At 43.8% G+C, this 26,463-nt stretch overlaps 1 protein-coding gene and 1 long non-coding RNA gene across 6 annotated transcripts; one reads left to right on the forward strand and one right to left on the reverse strand.

Moving 5' to 3' along the window:
- Window positions 1-7,057: 7,057 nt before the first annotated feature.
- LOC101731062 lies at window positions 7,058-7,686 on the reverse strand. Its single transcript, XR_004220637.1, has 3 exons — window positions 7,626-7,686; window positions 7,211-7,284; window positions 7,058-7,107 (listed from the first exon to the last, which is right to left on the reverse strand). It is a non-coding gene; the product is annotated as an uncharacterized LOC101731062 (long non-coding RNA).
- Window positions 7,687-15,979: 8,293 nt separating this feature from the next.
- LOC105945212 (extended synaptotagmin-1-like) lies at window positions 15,980-23,485 on the forward strand. 5 transcript variants are annotated; one of them, XR_004220636.1, is made up of 12 exons: window positions 15,980-16,866; window positions 16,970-17,098; window positions 17,844-17,917; window positions 18,019-18,091; window positions 18,178-18,544; window positions 18,774-18,823; window positions 18,923-19,358; window positions 19,507-19,642; window positions 20,325-20,396; window positions 20,565-20,652; window positions 22,797-23,048; window positions 23,238-23,485. XR_004220636.1 is itself a non-coding variant. In XM_031894393.1 (4 exons), exons 1-4 carry the CDS (start codon window positions 20,097-20,099, stop codon window positions 22,817-22,819), a joined length of 228 nt encoding a protein of 75 aa, XP_031750253.1. In that variant the 5' UTR covers window positions 19,764-20,096; the 3' UTR covers window positions 22,820-23,485. The 5 variants fall into 5 exon arrangements, 2 of the variants coding, with proteins under 2 accessions (XP_031750253.1, XP_031750252.1); XR_001925410.2 differs by having other exon boundaries at window positions 22,797-23,485; XR_004220635.1 differs by having other exon boundaries at window positions 19,197-19,358; window positions 22,797-23,485.
- Window positions 23,486-26,463: the final 2,978 nt, after the last annotated feature.

A 26,463-nucleotide genomic window follows, 5' to 3' on the forward strand; every position in this document is an offset into this window, starting at 1 on the left:
TTCCTATTATAGGCCGCAACAGAGTCACGCACTTGTCTCTCCTCATGAAAATGGAAACCCTCTGCCAGGGAGCACAAAAAAAAAACTAGCTTGTTTTCACACAGGACAGATTTTTCACAATTAAGTGACAGAACAAGTGCTAATTTTGGGGAAGACCATGCGATTGGCCAAAAGTAACTTTTTTTTTACTCTGGTCTTAATTCCAAAGTGTGCAGGTTCCCTGTCAGTTCCGCAGCAGAAAGTTCCGGGGCCCCAAAAGGGCGTCGGTGAAGACCGGTGCTGGCAGGGGGTTCCCCTGTGTCACGGAGGAGTTTGCCCATACCAGCTGTGCCCACAGTCACTTGGGCCCCATTTTTCACCATTTAGAGACAATGGCTAATTTAGGAGCATACAATTGGTGAAATTGGCCAAAAGTCATTTTTTGTCGCTTTCCTCTTTAGTATCAGAGGGTCCCACTATGTTGGTTCACAGAAGGGGCAAATTTTTCACAATTAAGTGACAGAACAAGTGCAAAATTTGGAGAACAACATGCGATTGGGCAAAAGTAACTTTTTTACTCTGGTCTTAATTCCAAAGTGTGCAGGTTCCCTGTCAGTTCCGCAGCAGAAAGTTCCGGGGCCCCAAAAGGGCGTCGGTGAAGACCGGTGCTGGCAGGGGGTTCCCCTGTGTCACGGAGGAGTTTGCCCATACCAGCTGTGCCCACAGTCACTTGGGCCCCATTTTTCACCATTTAGGGACAATGGCTAATTTAGGAGCATACAATTGGTCAAAAGTCATTTTTTGTCGCTTTCGTCTTTAGTATCAGAGGGTCCCACTATTTTGGTTCACAGAAGGGACACATTTTTCAGAGGGTTTCACAATTTTTGTTTGCACAAGGGGCAGATTTCTTCACTATGAAAAGAACAAGGGTTAATTTAGGGGATGACTGTGTGTGAACGTGATGAAAAGTAGCTTTTTATTCCTCTATTACTCTGGTTCTAACGTTACAGTCTGCAGGTTCATGTCAGTTCTAGGGCCCCAAAAGGGCATCAGCAAGGTGCTGGCGGAGGGTTTCCCCTGTTTCACAAAACAGTTAGGCCACTCCAGCTGCACCCACGGGGTAAACTGAGATTTTCAGTTATTTTGACTTCAGGTTCAGTGCCATTTTTTTACAAATTAGGGACAAAATATGGGCTCATTTTAGAAAATATATATTATTCTTGGTAATCTTTAGCTTTCAACTTATTTTGTTTACAGTGGCATCAAAGGGTGCCAGTGTGTTTTTTGGGTGGGCAAAATGACAGATTTGTCACAATTTAGGGGCAAAATAAGAGCAAAATTAAGAAAACACAATGAGAAATGGTTTTATTTAAGTAACACTTCAGTGTAAAAATGAAATATTTCTAACGTAGTTTGTTAGTCAAAAAATAGTAGAAGAAAGAAGTAGAGTTCTGCCCATTATGTGAGAAATCCGCTCACTCCAGCCTTTATAGATTATATTTTTGCCCAACTAACTATATTGACAACATTTTTTATTTTACGCAGTCTGTCTATTTTATAAGACAAAAGGAATCTTCATGCACACCAGAGAGCCAAAAGGATATCCATTAAAATCATTGCGCCTAACGAGTTTTGTGCACACTTACTCATAGGCCTATTATTAAGTGCAAGTGTGCACAAAACTCGTTAGGCGTAATGATTTTAATGGATATCCTTTTGGCTCTCTGGTGTGCATGAAGATTCTACTCCCTCTAGCTACTGGTTAGGGGCTTTGCACACCCAGACCACTCTTGGAAAACTGAGCTGTATTCATTTTGAATCATTTTCAGTCCTGCTGGGGATTTTGTGACTGATTGCTACTTTGTGATAGGCCTGGGGTTTGTACAGCCGGCTTTTTAACATTATTTTGGTATGATGTGATTTACCACTTGATGTATATACCCAGCATCAGCCGTTTTATTTATGATTATTAGTATGTTTCATATTTTGTGTTGCCCCAGTCTATCTATATTGCCCATTTTAATTTTCACATTGAACTGCTCTTGTAAAGCAGCCTCCCACCCTCCAGAATCCCTGGCATGCGGATCCAAATCTTACTGCAATAGCCAGATACAGGTGTAACGAAACAGTGTGTGAAAGAGACTTCCCCCGTACCAGTGACATTGACACAAATGACAAAATGTCTGTTTCTTGCCTCATGTTTCTTTATTATCGTTTTATTAATGGGTTTATATCGCTTTGCAGGATTGTCGTTGCCTCCTTTCAGATAAAGCCTCACTACAAACCATAAACCAAAAATGTCTCCAGAATCCAGAAACTGCTGAATATTATCATATTGGGCATAGGCTTCAGACAAGCAGTAACGTGGCGGTAAGTCTTCATAAAGTGTTCATTATACTGTGCCAACAGGTGTGCCAGCCAATAATTGAACACTTAGCTCTGCATGAGTTTGACTGTATTGTGCACAGGTCTGGTCTGGGATTCAAAATAGGCCCTGGCGTTTCAAGTACCCAGAGGCCCAAACAGCCCCCCCAGCCCAATAAATAGTGACTGTCTATGGCATCTTACAGCAGCCCCTCTGGCATTTGCCTGAACCCACAGATTGCCAGTCTGGGCCTGGGTCCTGGCATTCCCAGTACCCAGAGGCACAAACAGCCCCCCCAGCCCAATAAATAGTGACTGTCTATGGCACCTTACAGCAGCCCCTCTGGCATTTGCCTGAACCCACAGATTGCCAGTCTGGGCCTGGGTCCTGGCATTCCCAGTACCCAGAGGCCCAAACAGCCCCCCCCAGCCCAATAAATAGTGACTGTCTATGGCACCTTACAGCAGCCCCTCTGGCATTTGCCTGAACCCACAGATTGCCAGTCCAGGCCTAATTGTCCATGATTCTGTATGTTCCATATAACCAGTGCTTCACAGAAACTTTTATTAACTCTCCATGCCTTGGCTACCACCTACACACCTTAGGGAACCCCTACAACTATTTCCAAATGCTTACAAACCCCCACCAGGATCATCTCCCACAGGCAGAGTATGGCACACACAGGCAGAGCAGGGCAGGAGATGGGAACTTATAAGGATCGCGCAAGTAACTGACTCATCACACTCTAAGGGTGATGGCAAACGGGGAGTTTTGTTGCAATGTTGGGCTTATATAAAACATGGGTTTTAGTCTGATAGCCAAAAAATGGCTATATTTTGCTCCCATCAGACAATGGAACTTTCTTCCCTGAATGTTGTACCACTGGTGCTTCATTTTCCACAAGGAAACCAGGTATCTTCAAAAAATGAAGCGACGCGTACGTTTTGCCTCCGGTGATTTGCTTTGGGAAAGTGGGAAAGCATTCAGGGGAGATTTGTTGCCTGCAGTTGCCCAGATTTAATGCAAGTGACAAATCTCTGACCCTTGGGCCTATGACAGACAAGGAGATTATTCGTCCCCTGGATAATCTCCTCTAGCAGTGGTGACTAAACTCCTTGAATGCTTTCCTACTGGCAAGAATGTAAATCCCCAGTAGGAAACCACATGTGTTACTTCACACCTTGTGTGCCAGTATTTCCTATTTTGGCCTGGACATAGTATTGCTGATTTATTGAGTTATCTATCCCTAACTTCTAAGGATCTAATGACTGTTTGTGTTATATACATACAGGCACTGGGGTATGGTACTTATAGGCATATGCTAATTCGCATTTAGAAGGATTAAATGTAAGGGGGATTTTTTTTCTATTTTTCTTTATTTTGCTTTATCTAAAGAAACTGTTTTCACAAACTTTTTTAGTAGTATGTGCTATTAAGTACTCCTAAATAGAAAATTGCCATTTTAAGTACTAAGGGCAACCCCCTGAGATTGTACAATTCATGGTGCACACAAACAAACCAATGGGACAAATACATGTTAGGGAGATGTAATTTGTAAAGAGTCACTCACCTGCCGTAAAGTTTCGAATTTCCCACTTCACGAGTTTGACCTTCTGAAGGGGAAGATCCGTAAATATCATCTGGGGAGAAAACGTGGAAGCAGGTTAGATTTGTGAGAAGGTATATTTGTAGATGTAGGTATGCAGAGGGGGGGTCTGGCCAATGCAATAAATACCCCTACAGTATAACGGGATAGAAAAGCAGATTCCCTCATGTTAATAAAATAGAACTGTTGGAAAAATTTTGAAAGGAGAAAGAGAAGGGGGTTGTAGGTTTGTGTGTAGGAAACTGTATAGAGAATTGGTACCTCATACGCTTGGTTCCAAGATGGGCTCAGAAATCTTCTGCCTCCAGTACGCGGACACGAATCACATTCTGTAGAGAAAAAAACAATTCTATTTATTAGTTTTAATTGCTTAATGCTACACATTGATTAAAGTCCCGCCCCTACTCTTGTTTTGGGCTTCAGCCAATGGTAACGTTAAGGCAGTGGGTGGTGGGACTTTGCAGACTAATGATTATAAACTCAGTCACTCCGTCCTACAGGAGACCCTCAGGGCTGGGGAAGGACAGTGGGACAGGCTGAAGGGACACAGGATCCCAGACAGAGATGAAAATGGGACCCCTGGGATGTACCTTGGGCACTTTGAAGTGCAAAACATCCACGTCAACTTCTTTCCACATTTTAGTTGATGTGTTGACTGGCTCGACAAAGAAATAGTCTATGAATTTGTTAGCTGCCTTATCCAGTAACTTCCTGCAATGAAACATAAGTCACAAAAATAAGTGATCTCTATAGAAGAAATATGGAAAATAGGAACAATACAGAGACGGCTGGTTAGAAGCACTTACTTTACTCGTAGAATTTGTGTCACGGTTCCAGTCCATTTTATTTTTGTAGCCTGCAAAAAATATATCTCAGCTCAGTAAATGGAAAGAGGACAGAATCAAACATTCCCTAAACTTCCCCTTTTAATTAATTGTGGGGTCGATTGCCCCTCAGCCCAAGCGCCTGGTTAGCAGCCCTGCACCCCAGATTAATAACCTATCTAACATTTGTACTACATTATAGGCCCCAATAATCTCTAAATGGGGTTATTATTAACTTACTGGTCGGTCGGGCAAATACCAGGTCACCGCTCCAAACAGTGGTATCTCATCCAACAGCGGTTCCAGTATCACCCGCACTGTTCCACGTAACTAAAAGAAAGGAGAGGCTCATTACTGATATGTAGGAGAGAAATGGGAACATACCCGGCGGTGCATAAATGGAAACGCTTGAAAAGAGCCACTTCAACCTCAATAGGTCCATCAAGGCTGCAAGAAAAAGACACGTTATATTCATTGGAGATAATATTCCGGTTATAAATGGGTTCCTGTGGGATTGGATCAGTTCTGTAAGCCAATAACATCCTTACCTAATGTCCAAATCCAGGACAATTTGTTTGTTTTCAGTCCGTCTGTGGAACCTCACTGCGGTTATCCGTGGGGGCTAAACGGAACATGGAAGGGTTAGTGAGTTGGGTATGAGATCTCTAAGCAACACAATGTACCCTGCAATGTTATTAATGCTGTTGTGAGATATGGGGGCTAAACTGCATTTAGGCAGCTAAATATGTATTTTGGTTATATTTGGGGGCCAAATGATGTAGAAAGCAACAAGCGACAGAAGACCAGCAGCCCAAGCGCAATGTACCCAATGTGTGCATCAGTTTTACCTAAATAATAGCCCAGGAATACAATTGCAAGGAAATGGAAGGATTTCCAGTTTTCCGCAATCTCTTCATGCCATGTGGGTATCCGCTCTTCCTCGCGGGTTAAATAACATCTGACAATAATGCACGCAACGACATATAAGGCAGGCATATCACTTCTGCCATGTAAATATGCAAGAACAAAAGCAATAGTACATTTGATGATAAAATTATTAATAAGATGTCTCTCCCTCAACAAACCCAGCAAGCTGCCCCCCTTTCAATTTGATGTCATAATGGTGAAGGTGGAATTTTGTGATGTTAAGATGTTGTAGATTTGTGTGTAGGAAACTGAAGAGAGAATTAGTACCTCATACGCTTGGTTCCAAAATGGGTTCAGGCTTCTCTTGGCTAATTTAGTCTTCCCTTTCTTGCCTGCCCCACTTATCATCACGCAGGGTCGGAACCTCTTTGCTGTAAAGCCGCGTGAGGCTAAATCTTCTGCCTCCAGTACGTGGACACGAATCACATTCTGCAGAGACAAAAACAATTGTATTAGTTCTAATTGCTACTTAATGCCCAGTCACATTGATTAAAGTCCCGCCCCTTCTCTTGTTTTGGGCTTCAGCCAATGGTAACATTAAGGCAGTGGGTGATGGGACTTTGCCAACTAATGATTATAAACTCAGTCACTCAGTCCTACAGGAGACCCTCATGGATGGGGACACAGGATCCCAGACAGAGATGAAAATGGGACCTCTGGGACGTACCTTGGGCACTTTGAAGTGCAAAACATCCACATCAACTTCTTTCCACATTTTAGTTGATGTGTGGACTGGCTCGACAAAGAAATAGTCTACGAATTTTTTCACAGCTTTATCCAGTAACTTCCTGCGATGGAACATAATAAATCAATAAATTAAGTGATCTTTATAGAAGAAATATGGAAAATAGGAACAATACAGAGTCGACTGGTTAGAAGTACTTACTTTACTCCTGGAATTCGCGTCACTGCTCCAGTCCATTTTATTTTTGTAGCCTGCAAAAAATACATCTCAGCTCAGTAAATGGGAACAGGACAGAATCAAACATTCCCTAAGCTTCCCCTTTTAATTTATTGTGGGGTCTTACTGACTGCTAACGATTGCCCCTCAGTCCAAGCGCCTGGCTAGCAGCCCTGCCCCCCAGATTAATAACCTACTATCTAACATTTGTACTGCATTAGAGGCCCAAATAATGTCTAAATGTGGTTATTATTAACTTACCGGTCGGTCGGGCAAATACCAGGTGACCGCTCCAGTGGTACCTCATCCAACAGAGGTTCCAGTATCACCTGCACTGTTTCACGTAACTAAAAGAAAGGAGAGGCTCATTACTGATATGTAGGTGAGAAAAGGGAACATACACGGCAGTGCATAAATGGTGCCTCCCCTTACCTCAATGTGATTGGCTCCAAGCTTCAGGAAGCGCTTGAAAAGAGCCACTTCAACCTCAATAGGTCCATCAAAGCTGCAAGAAAAAGACACAAGTTATATTAATTGGATATAATATTCCGGTTATAAATGGGTTCCTGTGGGATTGGATCAGTTCTGTAAGCCAATAACATCCTCACCTAATGTCCAAATCCAGGACAATTTGTTTGTTTTCCGTCCGTCTGTGGAACCTCACTGCGGTTATCCGTGGGGGCTAAACAGAACATGGAAGGGTTAGTGATCTGGGTATGAGATCTCTAAGCAACACAATGTACCCTGCAATGTTATTAATGCTGTTGTGAGATATGGGGGCTAAACTGCATTTAGGCAGCTGAATATGTATTTTGGTTATATTTGGGGGCCAAATGATGTAGAAAGCAACATATAATCATTAACTGTATAGGCCAGTTTTTGCTTGATTTAACATGCAACAATTATATGGATTTGGCATATGTATTGACTATCCGTATAATAAGCTGGGGAGTTTAATAGCAACTAGATGACAGACACTCAGCTACTGACACAATTAATTAGCAGAACAGTTTGAGTCGTTACCTTTTCTCCCAAATCGAATTCCAGGAAGCGGAATAACCGCAAGGAAATGGACATCGCGCAGATTCGAGGCTGATGCCATTCAATGGGGACATTTTTCAGGTAGCGATTAAAATACGGCCAGACTTCTGCGAGGAACTGCAAGAAAATGGAAATAAATTGTATTTATAAAGGAACATGGAATCAGGGCAGGTTACAACAATCATTGTTACACCCGGTACCTACAGAAATGGCCACTTAACTTGTTTTTACGATCGACTTGATCATTTAGCTCCTCTTCTGGCTCATCCTCTTCTTTTTCTTTGTGGGCAGTCTGCAGATTAACAGAGAGAGAGATTAGGGTTCATCTGATTGTTAAAAAGAGGAATCATTTGCCTTTCTGTAATTCAGAGCTATCAGGATATGGGGTTTCTGGATAAGAAGTATCTAGAAGAATTAAGTCTAAAACAACTGGACTTTTCTGAGTTTTTTCTTGAAAACGTTTCACCACTCATCCGAGTGGCTTCTTCAGTTCAAATGACTGGTAAGAGATCCCATACCTGTACCAATATAAAGAGCCCTGATCATCACATAGGCTCCTCCTGCCCCTGGTTAGAAAACTAATTCTGTAACAGGAAGAATTTTTTGGGGAAAAAATTATACTTTTGAGACTTACCACAACTGTTTCTTCCTTTTCTTCTTCAGTGTGGGGTCTCTCTTCCTGGGGGTCTTCATCAAGCGCAATGTGCGCATTAATTTTTCCTAAATAATACCCCAGGAATACAATTGCAAGGAAACGGAAGTATTTCCAGTTTTCCGCAATCTCTTCATGCCGTGCCGGTATCCGCTCTTCCTCGCGGGTCAAATAGCATCGGACAATAATGCAGGCAACGGCATATAAGGCAGGCATATCACTTCTGCCATGTAAATATGCAAGAACAAATGCAATAGTATATTTAATGATACAATTATTAATAGTCATTTTTGACAAATTTGTGACATTGTGATGTTGTAATGGTGAAGGTGGAATGTTGTGATGTCACAGTGCCAAACAGCTGCCGATCTCTAGCCAAGCCAAATGGAATTTAACATTTTATTAGACGGATATGGGAAGAATTATATTCAGATTACATAAATATATATATTATATTATTATATACAGTTGGGATTTATTCACACGTGTGTAACTGTTAAAGGAGAAGGAAAGGCTAAGTCACTTGGGGGTGCCAAAATGTTAGGCACCCCCAAGTGACTTAGATCGCTTACCTTGTACCCCGGGTTGGTGCCCCTGTTAGGAGAAAACAGCACCAGCCCGGGGTACCTGCAGCGAGCCTTCCTCCTTCCGTCTTCGCGCTGCCGGCGAAATCCGTGGGCCGGCGCATGTGCAGTAGAGTGAAAAGCCAACTTCTATGTTTAAGTTCGGCTTTTTCACTCTACTGCGTATGCGCGCGCAGCGAATACGGAAGAGGAAGCGCTGCAGCTACCCCGGGCTGGTGCTGTTCTCTCTGAACAGGGGCACCAGCCCGGGGTAAAAAGTATGCGATTTAAGTCACTTGGGGGTGCCTAACATTTTGGCACCCCCAAGTGACTTAACCTTTCCTTCTCCTTTAAGAGCATATAAGTATAATTGTTACAAATATTATTGTGATCGTTATGTCCTTTGGTCAGTGACACCAAGCATGCACAGTTGAAGCCAGGCCTGGATTGGCACCTAATCCACCGAATCACCCTCTTTGGACAAATTCTGTTCCTTCACATTTTTATAACATCCAGGCTTTTATTTTTTGGCCTAGTAAGGGCATCTGGCAATTATCAGATCTTCTTTCATGTTATAAATTCAGTATCTAAAATTGCTCTAAAATAACTACATTTGCTCCTATACACTATTTGAGGCTTAGACATGCCTTTACAGCCCAGTTTGCTTTAGCCAGAATGGAAAGTCTCTGTCCAACATTGAGGTCACTCTGGTCTATAGTTCAGTGACACCTTATTGCAGGGTTGGACTGGCCCTAGTGAGCCCCATTGCCCCTGCTAATCCAGCCCTCCTACATTGAACTGTGTGTAAAATCACCCCCAGCTCATTTTTCGAAGGTTTCAAAAAAATGACAAACCTCAAATTCTAATCTGTAGCAGGAGGGCTGAAATGAGACTGCCTGTGAGACATCCCGAATATAAAGCTCCAACTCATAGGTTTCAATCCTACAGTCACATAGCATTTGGGAAATGCCTAACTAATCTTGTGAAAGCAAATATTTTTCCTGCCGTTTGTTTGAGGGTAATTGATGACCTAGCATTGCCCAATGTGGCAAGAATTCTCTACAAAACACTATTTAATAAAAATGTAATGCATGGGATGAGCCCACTGTAGCTAACTGCACCTGAATGGCATAAACTGAGAAATAATCTGTCCTCTTATTAATGTTTCATTTATAGCAGTGATCCCCAACCAGCGGCTCAGGGCAAACATGTTGCTCCCCACTGATGTTGCTCCCAGTGGCCTCCAAGTAGGTGCCCATTTTTACATTTCTGGCTTGGAAACAAGTTTTGGATGTACAGACACAGATTTACTCCAAGCAGCGCCTCCTGCAGGCCAGCAGTCCCAATGGGGCTACCAAATAGCCAATCACAGATCTTATTTGGCATCCCCAAAGAACTTTTTTCATGCTCATGTGGCTCACCAACAATTTTTAATTCTCACGAGTTAAAAGTGTTGGGGACAGAACAAGACGACTAAGATCCTACCATCACCAAGTTAGTATGACCCACCTAACCCTTTCCCCCCTTTTTTCTTTCTTTCCTGCAAATATAACCTAAAATGATGCTATTATTTTTTAAATGGTTCTAAGTACAGTAAAGCATCAGAGTTTTAAGCAATGTTGTTAATATGTTCACTATGGTAACTGTAACAGACCATTTACGCTTTTATTTCCCTCACTTTCTTATGTACGTCACCCTGATTTATGTGTTTATATTTGAAAAATTAAAATTAAGAATATAAAAAAAAAGAAAAGCATTGGGGGTCCCTGAACTATAGCCTATATATAATTGGGTGGCTCGGTGGGAGGCAGGTATGGGGGGGGCAAAGATCTCCCAAGATCAGATACGTATAAAATGGACACAGGAACTATATCCAAATCCTAATTAGCATTAATCAGCATATGCTAATTATTATTCCAAAGGGTAAATATTGGGGAGGGAAATGTCCGCGCGCACCGATTTTTAACACTTCCCGCTCTCAGCATATGCTAAATAGTATTCAGTTCGGTATTTGGCTGAATCCATCAGGGGGGGTTCAGGGGTTCAGCCGAACCCAAAAAACTGGGTTGGGTTGGGTGCATCCCTAGTTGTAAGTTCCTCCTAGCCACCATGTTTTAAGAGTTGCTATTGGGGTGAGTAGGAAAAGGCTACTACTTTATAAAAACCTGAGCCAGAATATTAGCAAAGGGATGGAATGCTTATGGGCCTTCTGTGGAAATATGGGTTTCTTCTTATGTGTGACTGCATTTCAGACAACCTGCAACCCAGCTTTCTGCAAGCCAACACCTACACGCTCGTGGCTATACAAGCAAGCTGATCTGTGAGTGTTTAGATGTTCTTTTACTCTTCCAAAATCTGTTAGACTGCCTGTCTAGGTACTGTATATAGAGACTTTCCTTGCTGTAATGCTGCTGCTCCTTGTAACTCTTCCTTTTGCATTCATTGTACTTGTAAAGTCAGTGACCATGTTATAAGGGCAGTAAAGGAATCGACAAGGTTCTGTGCATTTCTTTCCTGCTGAACCTGGGCAAGTCCATCATCAGGATCAGAGATCAAATCCCACACATACCACAAAGTGTCAGGCCCAAAAGCATAATAAAACAACAACAAGATAGAAGATACATTTTTATTAACATAAATGTTCATTGTTTCAGATGTATATTATATATCTATAAATTGTCCAACTGCTGCCTATAGGTAATGACCCATAAAACAGGTCCCCTGAAGTTTTTGGGTTGGAAAGCTGACTTCTCTACCTAATCTGGGTCCCCCAAAGAAAAGATTTGGGAAACCCTGCCATAAGCATCATGGGTGGCTGTCTGTAATGTTCCTTCTCAATAGTAAAACTGGGGATCTAAGACAACAAAGAGACCTTTTACTAAAAGACAAAGTCCTGGGCTGCACAATTGCAGGAGACCAGGTTGATAAGAGCGACCGTATCATCTGTGCCCACATGGAATTAATTATCACTATTGCAATGTCACAGGTTGATGAACAAGTGGCCCTTACACCTGTGATATCTATAGGTTGTTACTGATTACTTATTCTACTATGTACTGTGTATATCCTAAACATGAACATGAAAATGACTCCAGAGCCAAAGTCATAATGTTTATTGTTGTTTTATGTTATACAGTAAATGCATAAATAAAACTCTTTCAAAACAATAACCATAAATCTGGAGCCCCACAGAGCAATAGGTTTTTGACACTGACCACTGATTTTTAAATTATTTGCATTCTTCTTATAACTCTTTCCAGCTTTCAAATGGGGGGCATTTGAAAGCTGGAAAGAGTTATAAGAAGAATGCAAATAATTTAAAAATATAAAAAAATAAAGACCAGCTGAAAAGCTGCTAAGAAGCGGCCATTCTATAACACAGTAATAGTTGACCTGAAGGTGAACCACCCCTTTAATATTCTGACTGGTGTAATTCTGTCTAATCAGTCAATTATAGAAACACATCTGATTGAATTGCAAGGCTAAAATAAAATAGGACTAGTGATGAGTGAACCTGTCCCATTTTGCTTTGCCGATAAATTTGCCATTTTTTTAATGAGGCGGGCGTGGCTTATTTGATGTGACCACAACTACTTTGGGCAACTTTTTCCTCACTTGGTGAAGTTTTGTCGCAGTTCAATGTTGCAGCAGTTTTCCAAAAAAAAAATTACCCAATGGCGATATACGGAATTTTGCAGCGAATCCGTGACTGCAGAAAAAATTTGGTCATCACTAAATATCACTGTCCAACCTGTGACCCCTCAGCTGTTCGTCATACATATATATATATATATATATATATATATATATATATATATATATATATATGTAAAAACATGTCACCGTGCTTCCCTACAGGATAAAAATGCACGTGCCATGCTTAATCAGGCCTGTAACTGCAGCCAATCAGTTGATAGCATTTCTTTGGCTAGTACAGTCAGAATGAGAGCATCTGATTGGTTGCTGTTGGCTGCTGGTCTAGGGTAAAAATGTCCTGATTAGAAATTTCTGCCATGGCAACAGAAGTAAACCAATAGGTAGAAAGTGGGGAGAATAGATGCAGGGGGGGCCAAGCCAATCAGGCACCATAGGCAACCCAGCTGGCCTCCTCACCCACGCGTCACCTCACATTATTAAAATTGCCCCTGTTAGATGCCCCCAACTGATAGTGGGGTAGGTGAAATTGGGGCTCCTAGTAAGGCTTGGGGTTATTATATGGAGTGTCTGGTTGAAAACTGCAGGTTTCATAGTTCTGAAGCCCTGACTCTCGAATTGCATCAGTCCCTGCTTGTTGTGTTATTACCCCACCCGCTTACCACCATACACCATCACTCCACCCCCCAGACATCACCAGCCCCGCCCCTTATTGTCTTCCGTCTCCTTCCCCCGACATCACTGCCTAGAACGCTACCAGTCGAATAAAATTTGGAGTGAGGCAATAGCCTCATTATTTATATGCAAAGCAGAAGGAATTCTGGGAAGGAAACCCAGGATCTCTTCTAAAATTTCCATTTACACGCAGTTTACTTTTCTTTTTAAAGTCCTCAGGTTTCAGTCCATTCCATCCTTTTGTCCCTACAGACCCGCCCAAGATTTGGTATTTGCCTTTGATCATAGTGGTGCTTGCCACTCTCTTTACATCTTTATGGTGAGCTCTTTAGAAAGTCTAGTTTCTTAGTTTCAAAAAACATTTTTTTTTCTGTTTAGTACTTTGTGTACTTGGTGTCTGAGTGGCAGCAATTTAAATTTCTCCACTGAAAGTCAATACGTAACATCTGATTGGCGGTTGGTGGTTCCACCTACTTTTTCTAACTGCAGTTACCCAGTTACTAACTCTGTAAAGTTTAGGGACCCTAGGATTAATCTAGGCCTTGCTCCGATGGTATCCATTCTGAGGTCAGGCAGCAGATAGGCCACCGTCGGTATCCATTCTGAGGTCAGCAGATAGGGCCGTCTACTGAACTCCCACAAAGCAATGCTCCTTCATTGTTCATTAGTGGACATATAGAAATTGTGGCAGTTATAAACCGGAGGGGGCTTATAATTGCCTTGCTGTGCCCATGTTTATATACATATCACTTAAGGTTGGAGGGTGCCGATCCCTCAGAGGATGCTGTGCACCAGGCGGAATATACTTTGGAAGGGCCAGGGAGTGCTGGTGAGTTCTTCATTAATGCTATAAACCAGCCTGTATAAGTGAGGAGGATAAGACCCACCTACTGTAAATGAAGAGGCCTCACAACTAGGTCAAGTTGTTATTATGGGGAACTTGAATTATCCGGACATTGGAGTAATGGGGGGGCTAAGTCAGAAAAAGCTGGTAGGTTTGTAAATATGCTAAATGGCAACTTTTTATTTCAGGCAGTTTAAGAACCTACTAGGAATGACTCTATTTTGGACCTGGTGATATCTAATAACACTGAACTCATCTCTAACATTTGTGTGGGGGGGCATTTGGGGAACAGTGATCATAACATGGTCTCCTTTGAGATAATGCTGCAGAGACAGCTCTATAAGGGAGTAACTAAAACACTTAATTATAAACGAGCAGACTTTACCAGTATAAGGGCATCTCTGCGCTGTACCAACTGGAAAAGGCTGTATCACTGTATCAACTATGGAAAATAGGGGTAAATGGAATATCTTTAATATATTGCTTAACAAGTATACAGGTCAGTATATTCCCCTTTTAAGCAACCGGGGCATCAAAAAGCAAAACCTTTATGGTTGTTAAATGTTTTAATGTTGAAGTGGGTAAGAAAAAACGTGCTTTTAGGGCTCTGGCACACGGGGAGATTAGTCGCCCGCGAACAGGGAGTTTTGCCGCGGGCGACTAATCTCCCCGTGTGCCAGAGCCCTTAAAGCATTCAAGTTAGCTCTGACTTTTATCAGGTACAAGGAAGCAAATAAAGCAGCAAAAAGCTATCAGGCAAGCTAAAATAGAGATGGAAAGGGGTATTGCAGCTAGGGGTAAAAATAATACAAAAGGAGCTTAGCGCAGTCATTTCCAAACCTCTTTACTTAATTTTTCAGGATTTATTGAGGGCCTGGTGCCGAGAGACTGCTAATTGCTAATGTGGGGATCCTGTTCTCAGCGTGAGGACTATAGGCCTGTTAGTCTGACATTAATGGTAGGAAAGTTTTTGGAAGCAGGCCTGGATTCAAACTGCAGGCACCACTAGGCCTGCACCACTCACCCCACTGCCCCACCCTCTCTCTGGCATTGAACTTGAGTGAATGGTGATTTTTTTACCTTGCATCCGCAGCGCTGGGGATTGGCACATAGAAAATTGAAATAGCTATCAAATCTCCCTCACATCCCCAGTGCTTTAGACTGAATTTGAATGCCGTCCCTAAAATTCTGCCACCCTAGGCCCGGGCCTTTGTGGCCTTTCCACAAATCCAAGCCTGTTTGGAAGGGGTAATAAGGGATAGGATACTTGAATACATTGCAAATCACGATACTATAGGGTTTGTGCCAGCATGGTTTTATGCGTAACAGATCTTGCCAGACTAATTTAGTCGCCTTTTATGAGGAGGTGAGTATGAACCTCGATGCTGGAATGGCAGTTGATGGGATCTACTTCGACTTTGCTAAATCTCCAGTCCTTAAGAAGGATATTAATGAGCTGGCGAGAGTACAGAGACTGCAACTAAACTGGTAAAGGGAATGGATAGATAGGTCAGTGTGGGTCTGTATGTGAGTGGATAGGTCAGTGTGGGTCTGTATGTGAGTGGATAGGTCAGTATGGGTCTGTATGAGATGGATAGATCGGTCAGTGTGGGTCTGTATGTGAGTGGATAGATAGGTCAGTGTGGGTCTGTATGTGAGTGGATAGGTCAGTATGGGTCTGTATGTGAGTGGATAGGTCAGTATGGGTCTGTATGTGAGTGGATAGGTCAGTGTGGGTCTGTATGTGAGTGGATAGGTCAGTGTGGGTCTGTATGTGAGTGGATAGATAGGTCAGTGTGGGTCTGTATGTGAGTGGATAGGTCAGTGTGGGTCTGTATGTGAGTGGATAGGTCAGTGTGGGTCTGTATGTGAGTGGATAGGTCAGTGTGGGTCTGTATGTGAGTGGATAGGTCAGTGTGGGTCTGTATGTGAGTGGATAGATAGGTCAGTGTGGGTCTGTATGTGAGTGGATAGGTCAGTATGGGTCTGTATGTGAGTGGATAGGTCAGTGTGGGTCTGTATGTGAGTGGATAGGTCAGTGTGGGTCTGTATGTGAGTGGATAGGTCAGTGTGGGTCTGTATGTGAGTGGATAGGTCAGTGTGGGTCTGTATGTGAGTGGACAGTTAAGCAGCTTTGCTGCACGTTCTGAGAACCTTAGTCATTTGGGAGCTGGCTTTATTGAGGGAGTATCTTCTGATACTCTGCCAGCTTGTAAAGCTTTTTTTTTATTTTCCAAAATCAATAATTTTTTAATCAAATATACAATTCCATTTTTTCTTGCATATTTACATAACAGAACTGATATACCTGCTTTATATGCCATTGCAGGCAATCTCCTGAGATGTTATTTAATCTGTGACGAAGAGCCTGATACTGGCACGGAATGAAGAAATTCCGGAAAACTGGAAATCCCTCTGTTTTCTTCCAATCGCGTTCCTGGGGTATGTAGGTAAAATTAAGGAAGAGAGACCCCACATTGAAGAAGAAAAGGATGAAGCAGTCATGATAAGTCTCTAAAATATTACATTTCTCCTCCCCCAAACTTTTTTTTATAGAATAAAGCATAATCAGGGGCAGGAGGACATTCTCAGGGCTAATTATATCGGTACAGGTATGGGATCTCTTATCCAGAAACCCCATATCCCAATAGCTCTTAATTACAGGAAGGTCATCTCAAATAGAGTCCATTTCAAGCAAATAATTATTATTTTTCACAATCAGAAGATGAACCCTAATCTCTCTCTCTCTCTGTTAATCTGCAGACTGCCCACGAAGAAAAAGAAGAGGATGAGCCAGAAGAGGAGCTAAATGATCAAGTCGACTGTAAGAACAAGGTAAGTGGCCATTTCTGTAGGTACCGGGTGTAACAATGATTGTTGTAACCTGCCCTGATTCTATGTTCCTTTATAAATTCAATTTATTTCCATTCTCTTGCAGCTCCTCGCAGAAGTCTGGCCTTATTTTAATTGTTATCTGAAAAACCTCCTTATTGATTGGCCTCGAATCTGAGCGATGTCCATTTTCTTGTGGCTATTCCGCTTCCTGGAATTCGATTTGGGAGAAAAGGTAACGACTCAAACTCTTCCGCTAAATAATTGTGTCAGTAGTAGAGTGTCTGTCGTCTAGTTGCTATTAAACTCCCCAGCTCAATACATATGCCAAATCCATAACTGGCCTATACAGTTAATGATTATATGTTGCTTTCTACATCATCTGGCCCCCAAATATAACCAAAATACATATTCAGCTGCCTAAAGGCAGTTTAGCCCCCATATCTCACAACAGCTTAGCGGAACGGAGCTTCCATTTGAAGCAGCGTAGGTGGTTTTTCACGGTGAGGGCAGTGAGGTTGGGGAATGCCCTGCCGGGGGATGTTGGTAGGGGGTTCCTCACGGTGAGGGCAGTGAGGTTGGGGAATGCCCTGCCGGGGGATGTTGGTAGGGGGTTCCTCACGGTGAGGGCAGTGAGGTTGGGGAATGCCCTTCCTAGTGATGGGGTAATGGCAGATTCTGTTAATGCCTATAAGAGGGGCCTGGATGAGTTCTTGAACAAGCAGACTATCCAAGGCTATTGTGATACTAATATCTACAGTTAGTATTAGTGGGTGTATATATAGTTTATGTATGTGAGTGTATAGATTGGTAAGTATAGGCTGTGTGTGCTGGGTTTACTTGGATGGGTTGAACTTGATGGACTCTGGTCTTATATCAACCCTATGTAACTATGTAACAGTATTAATAACATTGCAGGGTACATTGTGTTGCTTAGAGATCTCATACCCAACTCACTAACCCTTCCATGTTCTGTTTAGCCCCCACGGATAACCGCAGTGAGGTTCCACAGACGGACGGAAAACAAACAAATTGTCCTGGATTTGGACATTAGGTAAGGATGTTATTTGCTTACAGAACTGATCCAATCCCACAGGAACCCATTTATAACCAGAATATTATCTCCAATGAATATAATGTGTCTTTTTCTTGCAGCTTTGATGGACCTATTGAGGTTGAAGTGGCTCTTTTCAAGCGCTTCCTGAGGCTTGGAGTCAATCATCTTGAGGTAAGTTGGAGACGCCATTTATGTACTGCCGTGTATGTTTCCTTTTCTCTCCTACATATCAGTAATGAGCCTCTCCATTCTTTTAGTTACGTGGAACAGTGCGGGTGATACTGGGGCCGCTGTTTGTTGACGGAGACATCTCTTAACACTGCCAGCTTGTGAAGCTTTTTTTTAATTTTTAAAAATGACTATAAATAATTTTTAAATTAAATATACTATTGCATTTGTTCTTGCATATTTACATGGCAGAAGTAATATGCCTGCCTTATATGCTGTTGCGTGCATTATTGTCAAATGCTATTTAACTGTGTATGTTCCCTTTTATCTTCTATATATCAGTAATGAGCCTCTCCTTTCTTTTAGTTACGTGGAACAGTGCGGGTGATACTGGGGCCGCTGTTGGATGAGATACCACTGTTTGGAGCGGTGACCTGGTATCTGTGCGACCGACCAGTAAGTTAATAATAACCCCATTTAGACATTATTGGGGCCTAAAATGTAGTATGAATGTTAGATAGGAGGTTTTTAATTTGGGGGCAGGGCTGCTAACCAGGCGCTTGTGCTGAGGGGTAATCATTAGCAGTCATTGCGGGCAGTAAGACCCCACAATTAATTAAAAGGGGAAGTTTAGGGATTGGTTCTTTCTGTTCCCATTTACTGAGCTGAGATGTATATTTTGCAGGCTACGAAATTAAAATGGACTGGAACCGTGACTTGAATTACACGAGTAAAGTAAGTGCTTCTAACCAGCCGTCTCTGTATTGTTGTTATTTTCCATATTTCTTTCTGTAGAAATCACTTATTTTATTGATTTATTATGTTCCATCGCAGGAAATTACTGGATAAAGCTGCAAACAAATTTGTAGACTATTTCTTTGTCGAGCCAGTTCACACATCAACTAAAATGTGGAAAGAAGCTGATGTGGATGTTTTGCACTTGACTGAGTGACTGAGTTTATAATCATTAGTCGGAAAAGTACCATCACCCACTGCCTTAACATTACCATTGGCTGAAGCCCACAAAGAGTAGGGGCGGGACTTTAATCAATGTGACTGGGCATTAAGCAATTAGAACTAATAAATACAATGGTTTTTGTCTCTGCAGAATGTGATTCGTGTCCGTGTACTGGAGGCAGAAGATTTAGCCTCACGCGGCTTTATAGCGAAGAGGTTCCGACCCTACGTGGTTGTGAGTGGGGCAGGCAAGAAAGGAAAGACCAAATTAGCCAAGAGAAGCCTGAACCCATCATGGAACCAAGCATATGAGGTACCAATTCTCTATACAGTTTCCTACACACAAAACTACAACCCCCTTCTCTTTCTCCTTTCATCCTTGTTCCAACTCCCCTTCTCTTTCTAACATTTCTATTTTATTAACATGAGGAAATCTGCTTTTCTATCCCGTTATACTGTAGGGGCATTTATTGCATTGGCATTGGCTGTACCCCCCCCTGCACCCTACATCTACATCAGTGATCCCGAACCAGTGACTCTGGGACAACATGTTGCTCCCCAACCCCTTGGATGTTGCTCTCAGTGCCCCCAAACCAGGTAGTTATTTTTGAATTCTTGACTTGGGGGCAAGTTTTGGCTGAATAAAAATAAGATTTACTTCCAAATAAAGCCCCTGTAAGCTGATAGGGTGCATAGAGGCTGCCTAACAGCCAATCACAGCCCTTATTTGGCACCTCGTTGAATTTTTATGACGCTTGTGTTGCTCTCCCAAAGTGATATTGGGTCTATGTGGCAGTTCTGCTTAATGGACTCTACTTACTGTGTTTTAATTGAGATTTTTTAAATTTTTCTCATTTGCAGCTGCCAATTCAGTCTAGAGAAAGTAATGGAACACGACGTCATTGATACAGTAAAAATGTATTTGCCCAGGAGTTAATAATGACATTTTGCCCTGTGAGCTGGGCCAGAGCTTTGTACTGAGTTCTGCTTCTCTTTCCCCCTACAGTGGCTGCCATTACAGAATGCGGAATCAGGGAGGCTCCACATCAGGATGGAAAGCATTAGCGCTGTGCCAGATGCCGCTATGCTTGATCAGGTTCTGGCTGTTTGAGCAATGCTTGGCCCCTTTTTTGTCATTTTTAACATATCTGTTTTTTTCAGATCCTGATGGCGAATGAGATCTCCCGGCCCATTCAGATTAAGGCATTTTCGGCTACTATACTATTGGTCACTGCTGACAATAATCCCTCATGCATTTCTATCTGTTCTTTCCCAACAGCTGAACAATAGCGAGGAGAAACCAACAGCCAGAGTAGAGCTGAAGATCCAGGACGCCAAGCGGAAGACTAAGGTACTGACTTGTGTATATGGATCTTCTGCTTGATTTTGTGACATTTGTGAACTACAATTCCCAGTATTCCTCATACCTGATGCTAAGATGTAGTTCACTAATGATTAAGTTGATTGTTCATCATTTTGATTGTACTTTTTACTTATAAACTTTTTTTTATCTTCTCAGTTTCGCAAAGATGCCAAGTCCCCGGAGTGGAAGCAGAAATTCAGCTTCCCATTAAAGGACCCAAGGAATGAGGTGTTAAAAGGTTCTGGTGAGTAGAAGAGTCCTGGCTTGTTCCCCTTGGGTCTGTAGATGTAGATTCACTGGCACCTACAGCTAGGATGTGCCCTAAAACATAGAGAGCCACTAAAATGTCTGCCCACTGTACCATCTCGCCCAAAGGCCCGTCCTTCAGCACCCGTGGACTGAAAATATCCCCTTGCTCTTTCATCAGGAATACAATATGAACAAGGATCTGGTGAAGAGAGCAAGATGGAGAAGGAATGTTTAAAAGGTTGACATTGATAGATGTGTGTCTTTTTCTAAACTTAGCACTATTGTATGGTATAGACCGGGAGGCACCTGAACAGCACCAAAGCTACCCTGGCTGTCAGAGGACTCATAGTTACATAGTTACATAGGGTTGAAAAAAGACCATTGTCCATCAAGTTCAACCCATCCGAGTAAACCCAGCACACAACCTATACTAACCAATCTATACACTCACATACATAAACTATATATATACAACCAGTAATACTAACTGTAGATATTAGTATCACAATAGCCTTGGATATTCTGCTTGTTCAAGAACTCACCCAGGCCCCTCTTATAGGCATTAACAGAATCTGCCATTACCCCATCACTAGGAAGGGCATTCCCCAACCTCACTGCCCTCCCCGTGAGGAACCCCCTACCCAACATCCCCCGGCAGGGCATTCCCCAACCTCACTGCCCTCCCCGTGAAAAACCACCTACGCTGCTTCAAATGGAAGCTCCGTTCCTCTAATCTAAAGGGGGGGCCTCTGGTGCGCTGATTGTTTTTATGGGAAAAAAGAACATCCCCCAACTGCCTATAATCCCCTCTAATGTACTTGTACAGAGTAATCATGTCCCCTCGCAAGCGCCTCTTTTCCAGAGAAAACAACCCCAACCTCGACAGTCTAACCTCATAGTTTAACCCTTCCATCCCCTTTACCAGTTTAGTTGCATGTCTCTGCACTCTCTCCAGCTCATTAATATCCTTCTTAAGGACTGGAGCCTGTCTAGCTCCAGGAGAAGGCTGGAAAATGCTGTACCAAACCTACTGTAAGCAGCAGTCCTGCCCTGCTTTATGGCTGAGATTCTAGCTATCTGTATAACAGAGCATTCTGTCACAGTGGCACAGATCCTATCTGATCCCCCCATTGTAAGCAGCAGTCCTGCCCTGCTTTATGGCTGAGATTCTAGCTATCTGTATAACAGAGCATTCTGTCACAGTGGCACAGATCCTATCTGATCCCCCCCATTGTAAGCAGCAGTCCTGCCCTGCTTTATGGCTGAGATTCTAGCTATCTGTATAACAGAGCATTCTGTCACAGTGGCACAGATCCCATCTGATCCCCCCCCCCCCCCCCCCATTGTAAGCAACAGTCCTGCCCTGCTTTATGGCTGAGATTCTAGCTATCTGTATAACAGAGCATTCTGTCACAGTGGCACAGATCCTATCTGATCCCCCCCCCATTGTAAGCAGCAGTCCTGCCCTGCTTTATGGCTGAGATTCTAGCTATCTGTATAACAGAGCATTCTGTCACAGTGGCACAGATCCCATCTGATCCCCCCCCCCCCCATTGTAAGCAACAGTCCTGCCCTGCTTTATGGCTGAGATTCTAGCTATCTGTATAACAGAGCATTCTGTCACAGTGGCACAGATCCTATCTGATCCCCCCCCCCCCATTGTAAGCAACAGTCCTGCCCTGCTTTATGGCTGAGATTCTAGCTATCTGTATAACAGAGCATTCTGTCACAGTGGCACAGATCCTATCTGATCCCCCCCATTGTAAGCAGCAGTCCTGCCCTGCTTTATGGCTGAGATTCTAGCTATCTGTATAACAGAGCATTCTGTCACAGTGGCACAGATCCTATCTGATCCCCCCATTGTAAGCAGCAGTCCTGCCCTGCTTTATGGCTGAGATTCTAGCTATCTGTATAACAGAGCATTCTGTCACAGTGGCACAGATCCTATCTGATCCCCCCATTTTAAGCAGCAGTCCTGCCCTGCTTTATGGCTGAGACTCTACATAGCTACCAGGCGCAGGTTGCATTAAAACATCTTAAAATTACTGTATGTAACTTGTTTAATAACCAAAACTACCCATGAAGGAAATGGATTCAGTTTAGTGAAAATTGCATTTTTTTGGTATTGTAACATAACAGGTTGGAGAAAAAGCAGAAAATGAGGGGCTTAGGAAAAGACAAAGATACACAAGAGAGCACCTGTTACCTGCTTCTGCTCTTTCAGAGTGTCCAAAATGTTATTCTCCAGCCTCCTAGCCGCTAGCAGCCACTGAGCCTCTAATCTGTGCAGCCTCTTCTTCATGAAGATCAGAGACTCCTTGCCAGTTCCCATTGAGTCCAGCAGGGAGGAGAGCTCCGTACGGAAGGCAGCCTGGGGGAACAAAAAAAGAGGTTGGTGCTTATCGTGGAGGTCTCTCTGGCCTTCCACCACTAAAGATACAAAGAAAATACACCTGTAAGATTTAAGGCTGTTAAGGCCCATATTACCCCCTCCTACCACTCATAACACTGGTAGAATTGGCATGAAACTGGCAGCACTGACACCTGTTTTTGGCATCCATCCGTGACTCCCTATGACAGAACACCGGAACCGGGCACCTTGGCCATACTGACCCTTTGATCGGAGAAGGCTGTTCCGCAGAATCTGATCTACTTTCACTGCAATGTCCGACACGTTTTGAGCGATGGCCTGGATCTTCTCCATCAGCCCAACTGACTGCAAGCTGGAAAAAAAAAAATATAGCAGTTATTTACATTCTAAGGCTAAGCACACACTGTAAGCTGTTTGCTGATTGCTATGAAGAATAAACACTGATATTTAAAATAAAGGAACTTTGGTCACCAGATTTGTCTTTAAAGGTCCCCATACACGGTAAGATCCGCTCGCTTGGCGAGATCGCCAAGCGAGCGGATCTTCCCCCGATATCCCCACCTACGGGTGGGCGATATCGGGGAGCTTGAAGTTAAAAAAATAAATAATCCGATCGTTTGGCCCTGGGGCCAAACGACCGGATTATGTAGGCAGCGATGTATCAGTCAGTTCAGGGACCGCATCAACGAGCCGATGCGGCCCCCGATCCGACTGAATCTTTTAACCTGGCCGATCGATATCTGGCCAATTTCAGGCCAGATATCAGTCGGCCAGTCCGCTTGTTTCTGCCCCTACACGGGCCGATAAGCTGCCGAGTCGGTCCAAGGGACGAATATCGGCAGCTTCTATCGGCCCGTGTATGGGGGCCTTAAGGGTTTAAATAGAGGCCACTAATTGCTTCAGGCAGGAAGGATGGGAGCATAAGAAAGCAAGATGGAAGCAGTAGCACCACTGCTGCCCAACATAGTGGTATGATGGCCTACAGGCAGCTGCCATCAGGGTGGTCCATCATGGAAGAGAGGGCCCTACAATCTAAAAGTGAGATTCATGGTTTATAGCTTGGGGGAATGGGTGGAGTGTGGCCTTGCATGTGAGGGGCTTATTTCTTTCATCAGGACCCCATGTTACTTGAGGCCCAGCTCTGGGCAGGTACTAGGGATAGGAAGGACAACGGTGAGGAAAGTGCCAAGACCCTAAGGACATAACTTTTCCTGTCTTCCATAACTTTAAATCAGTACATTAGCTGGGAGAGGGGTTTGGGGAATGCTATGGTTGTGACAAGCAGCTTTGATTGGGAATAACATGGTGGTGGGGCATAATGGCAGGTCAGTCTTGGCACTGACCCAGCTGGGCTAATAATTGGGGGAGGGGCTGCTAGCCAAGTAGCATGGAGCCAAAGGATTACTGATGGCAGCCCTGCAACTGTTTGCGGACCTGGGAGGGGGGACTGGGAAGGACAGGTTGGGGGGAAATCACTTGTGGTATAGGAGTTGCACCCTCCCAATATAATGCAGGGGGCCCAGGGTTTTTGATGTTCCTCCCCAGGTTTCGATGATCTCAGTGCATCAGATATTACCCAAATATACACAAGGAATCAAAAACAGATGTAATTAAAGTGATAAAGTCATTTCTATCCACTTAATTAAAAGAAGTTCTTGCAGCCGAGATGCAACACAGATTATAAAATCAATTCTGTGACAGTAACAGAGCTCTGCAAGCGCAGCCAACTGCCTCTGGTCTTGTTGATGGGAGATAAAGGTAAGTCTGAGAGTGATTATTGCCAAGGACAAGGAGGTTTTATACCAAGGTCAACACGGGGCATATATACTGTATATAACTATACTATATTACAGATTTATTATGGTACAAGAAGTGATTACAGACCCATCCAGCCCATAATGTTCAGCTTCTTCTCCTCTACGGTATTCACTGGCATTCTCCAGGCGCGCCAACATGTCCATTCTCCTCACCAGCGTCTCCAAAATGTCATTCATTCGCCGCAGAGCCCCCCTTGACTCTCCTGTGCCCAGCACTGAAACCAGAAGAGCATTCTTACTGCTAGGTAACCATAATGCTTGTCTTTCTATGATTATATCAGTGTAACTGAAACCATAATCACCATCTCTCCCTACTATACCTGCTATCCCACAGCCCCAGTCCCTTCCCAGAGGCTATTATCCCCCCACTGCTACTATAGGCACCATCTCTCCCTACTATACCTGCTATCCCACAGCCCCAGTCCCTTCCCAGAGGCTATTATCCCCCCACTGCTACTATAGGCACCATCTCTCCCTACTAAACCTGCTATCCCACAGCCCCAGTCCCTTCCCAGGGGCTATTATCCCCCCACTGCTACTATAGGCACCATCTCTCCCTACTATACCTGCTATCCCACAGCCCCAGTCCCTTCCCAGAGGCTATTATCCCCCCACTGCTACTATAGGCACCATCTCTCCCTACTATACCTGCTATCCCACAGCCCCAGTCCCTTCCCAGAGGCTATTATCCCCCCACTGCTACTATAGGCACCATCTCTCCCTACTATACCTGCTATCCCACAGCCCCAGTCCCTTCCCAGAGGCTATTATCCCCCCCACTGCTACTATAGGCACCATCTCTCCCTACTATACCTGCTATCCCACAGCCCCAGTCCCTTCCCAGAGGCTATTATCCCCCCCACTGCTACTATAGGCACCATCTCTCCCTACTATACCTGCTATCCCACAGCCCCAGTCCCTTCCCAGAGGCTATTATCCCCCCCACTGCTACTATAGGCACCATCTCTCCCTACTATACCTGCTAACCCACAGCCCCAGTCCTTTCCCAGAGGCTATTATCCCCCCACTGCTACTATAGGCACCATCTCTCCCTACTATACCTGCTATCCCACAGCCCCAGTCCCTTCCCAGAGGCTATTATCCCCCCCCCCACACTGCTACTATAGGCACCATCTCTCCCTACTATACCTGCAAACCCACAGCCCCAGTCCCTTCCCAGAGGCTATTATTCCCCCCCCCCCCCACTGCTACTATAGGCACCATCTCTCCCTACTATACCTGCTATCCCACAGCCCCAGTCCCTTCCCAGAGGCTATTATCCCCCCCCCCACTGCTACTATAGGCACCATCTCTCCCTACTATACCTGCTATCCCACAGCCCCAGTCCCTTCCCAGAGGCTATTATCCCCCCACTGCTACTATAGGCACCATCTCTCCCTACTATACCTGCTATCCCACAGCCCCAGTCCCTTCCCAGAGGCTATTATCCCCCCACTGCTACTATAGGCACCATCTCTCCCTACTATACCTGCTATCCCACAGCCCCAGTCCCTTCCCAGAGGCTATTATCCCCCCACTGCTACTATAGGCACCATCTCTCCCTACTATACCTGCTATCCCACAGCCCCCAGTCCCTTCCCAGAGGCTATTATCCCCC

This window comes from Xenopus tropicalis, chromosome 10 (assembly GCF_000004195.4).
Source record: "Xenopus tropicalis strain Nigerian chromosome 10, UCB_Xtro_10.0, whole genome shotgun sequence".
NCBI lineage: Eukaryota > Metazoa > Chordata > Amphibia > Anura > Pipidae > Xenopus > Xenopus tropicalis.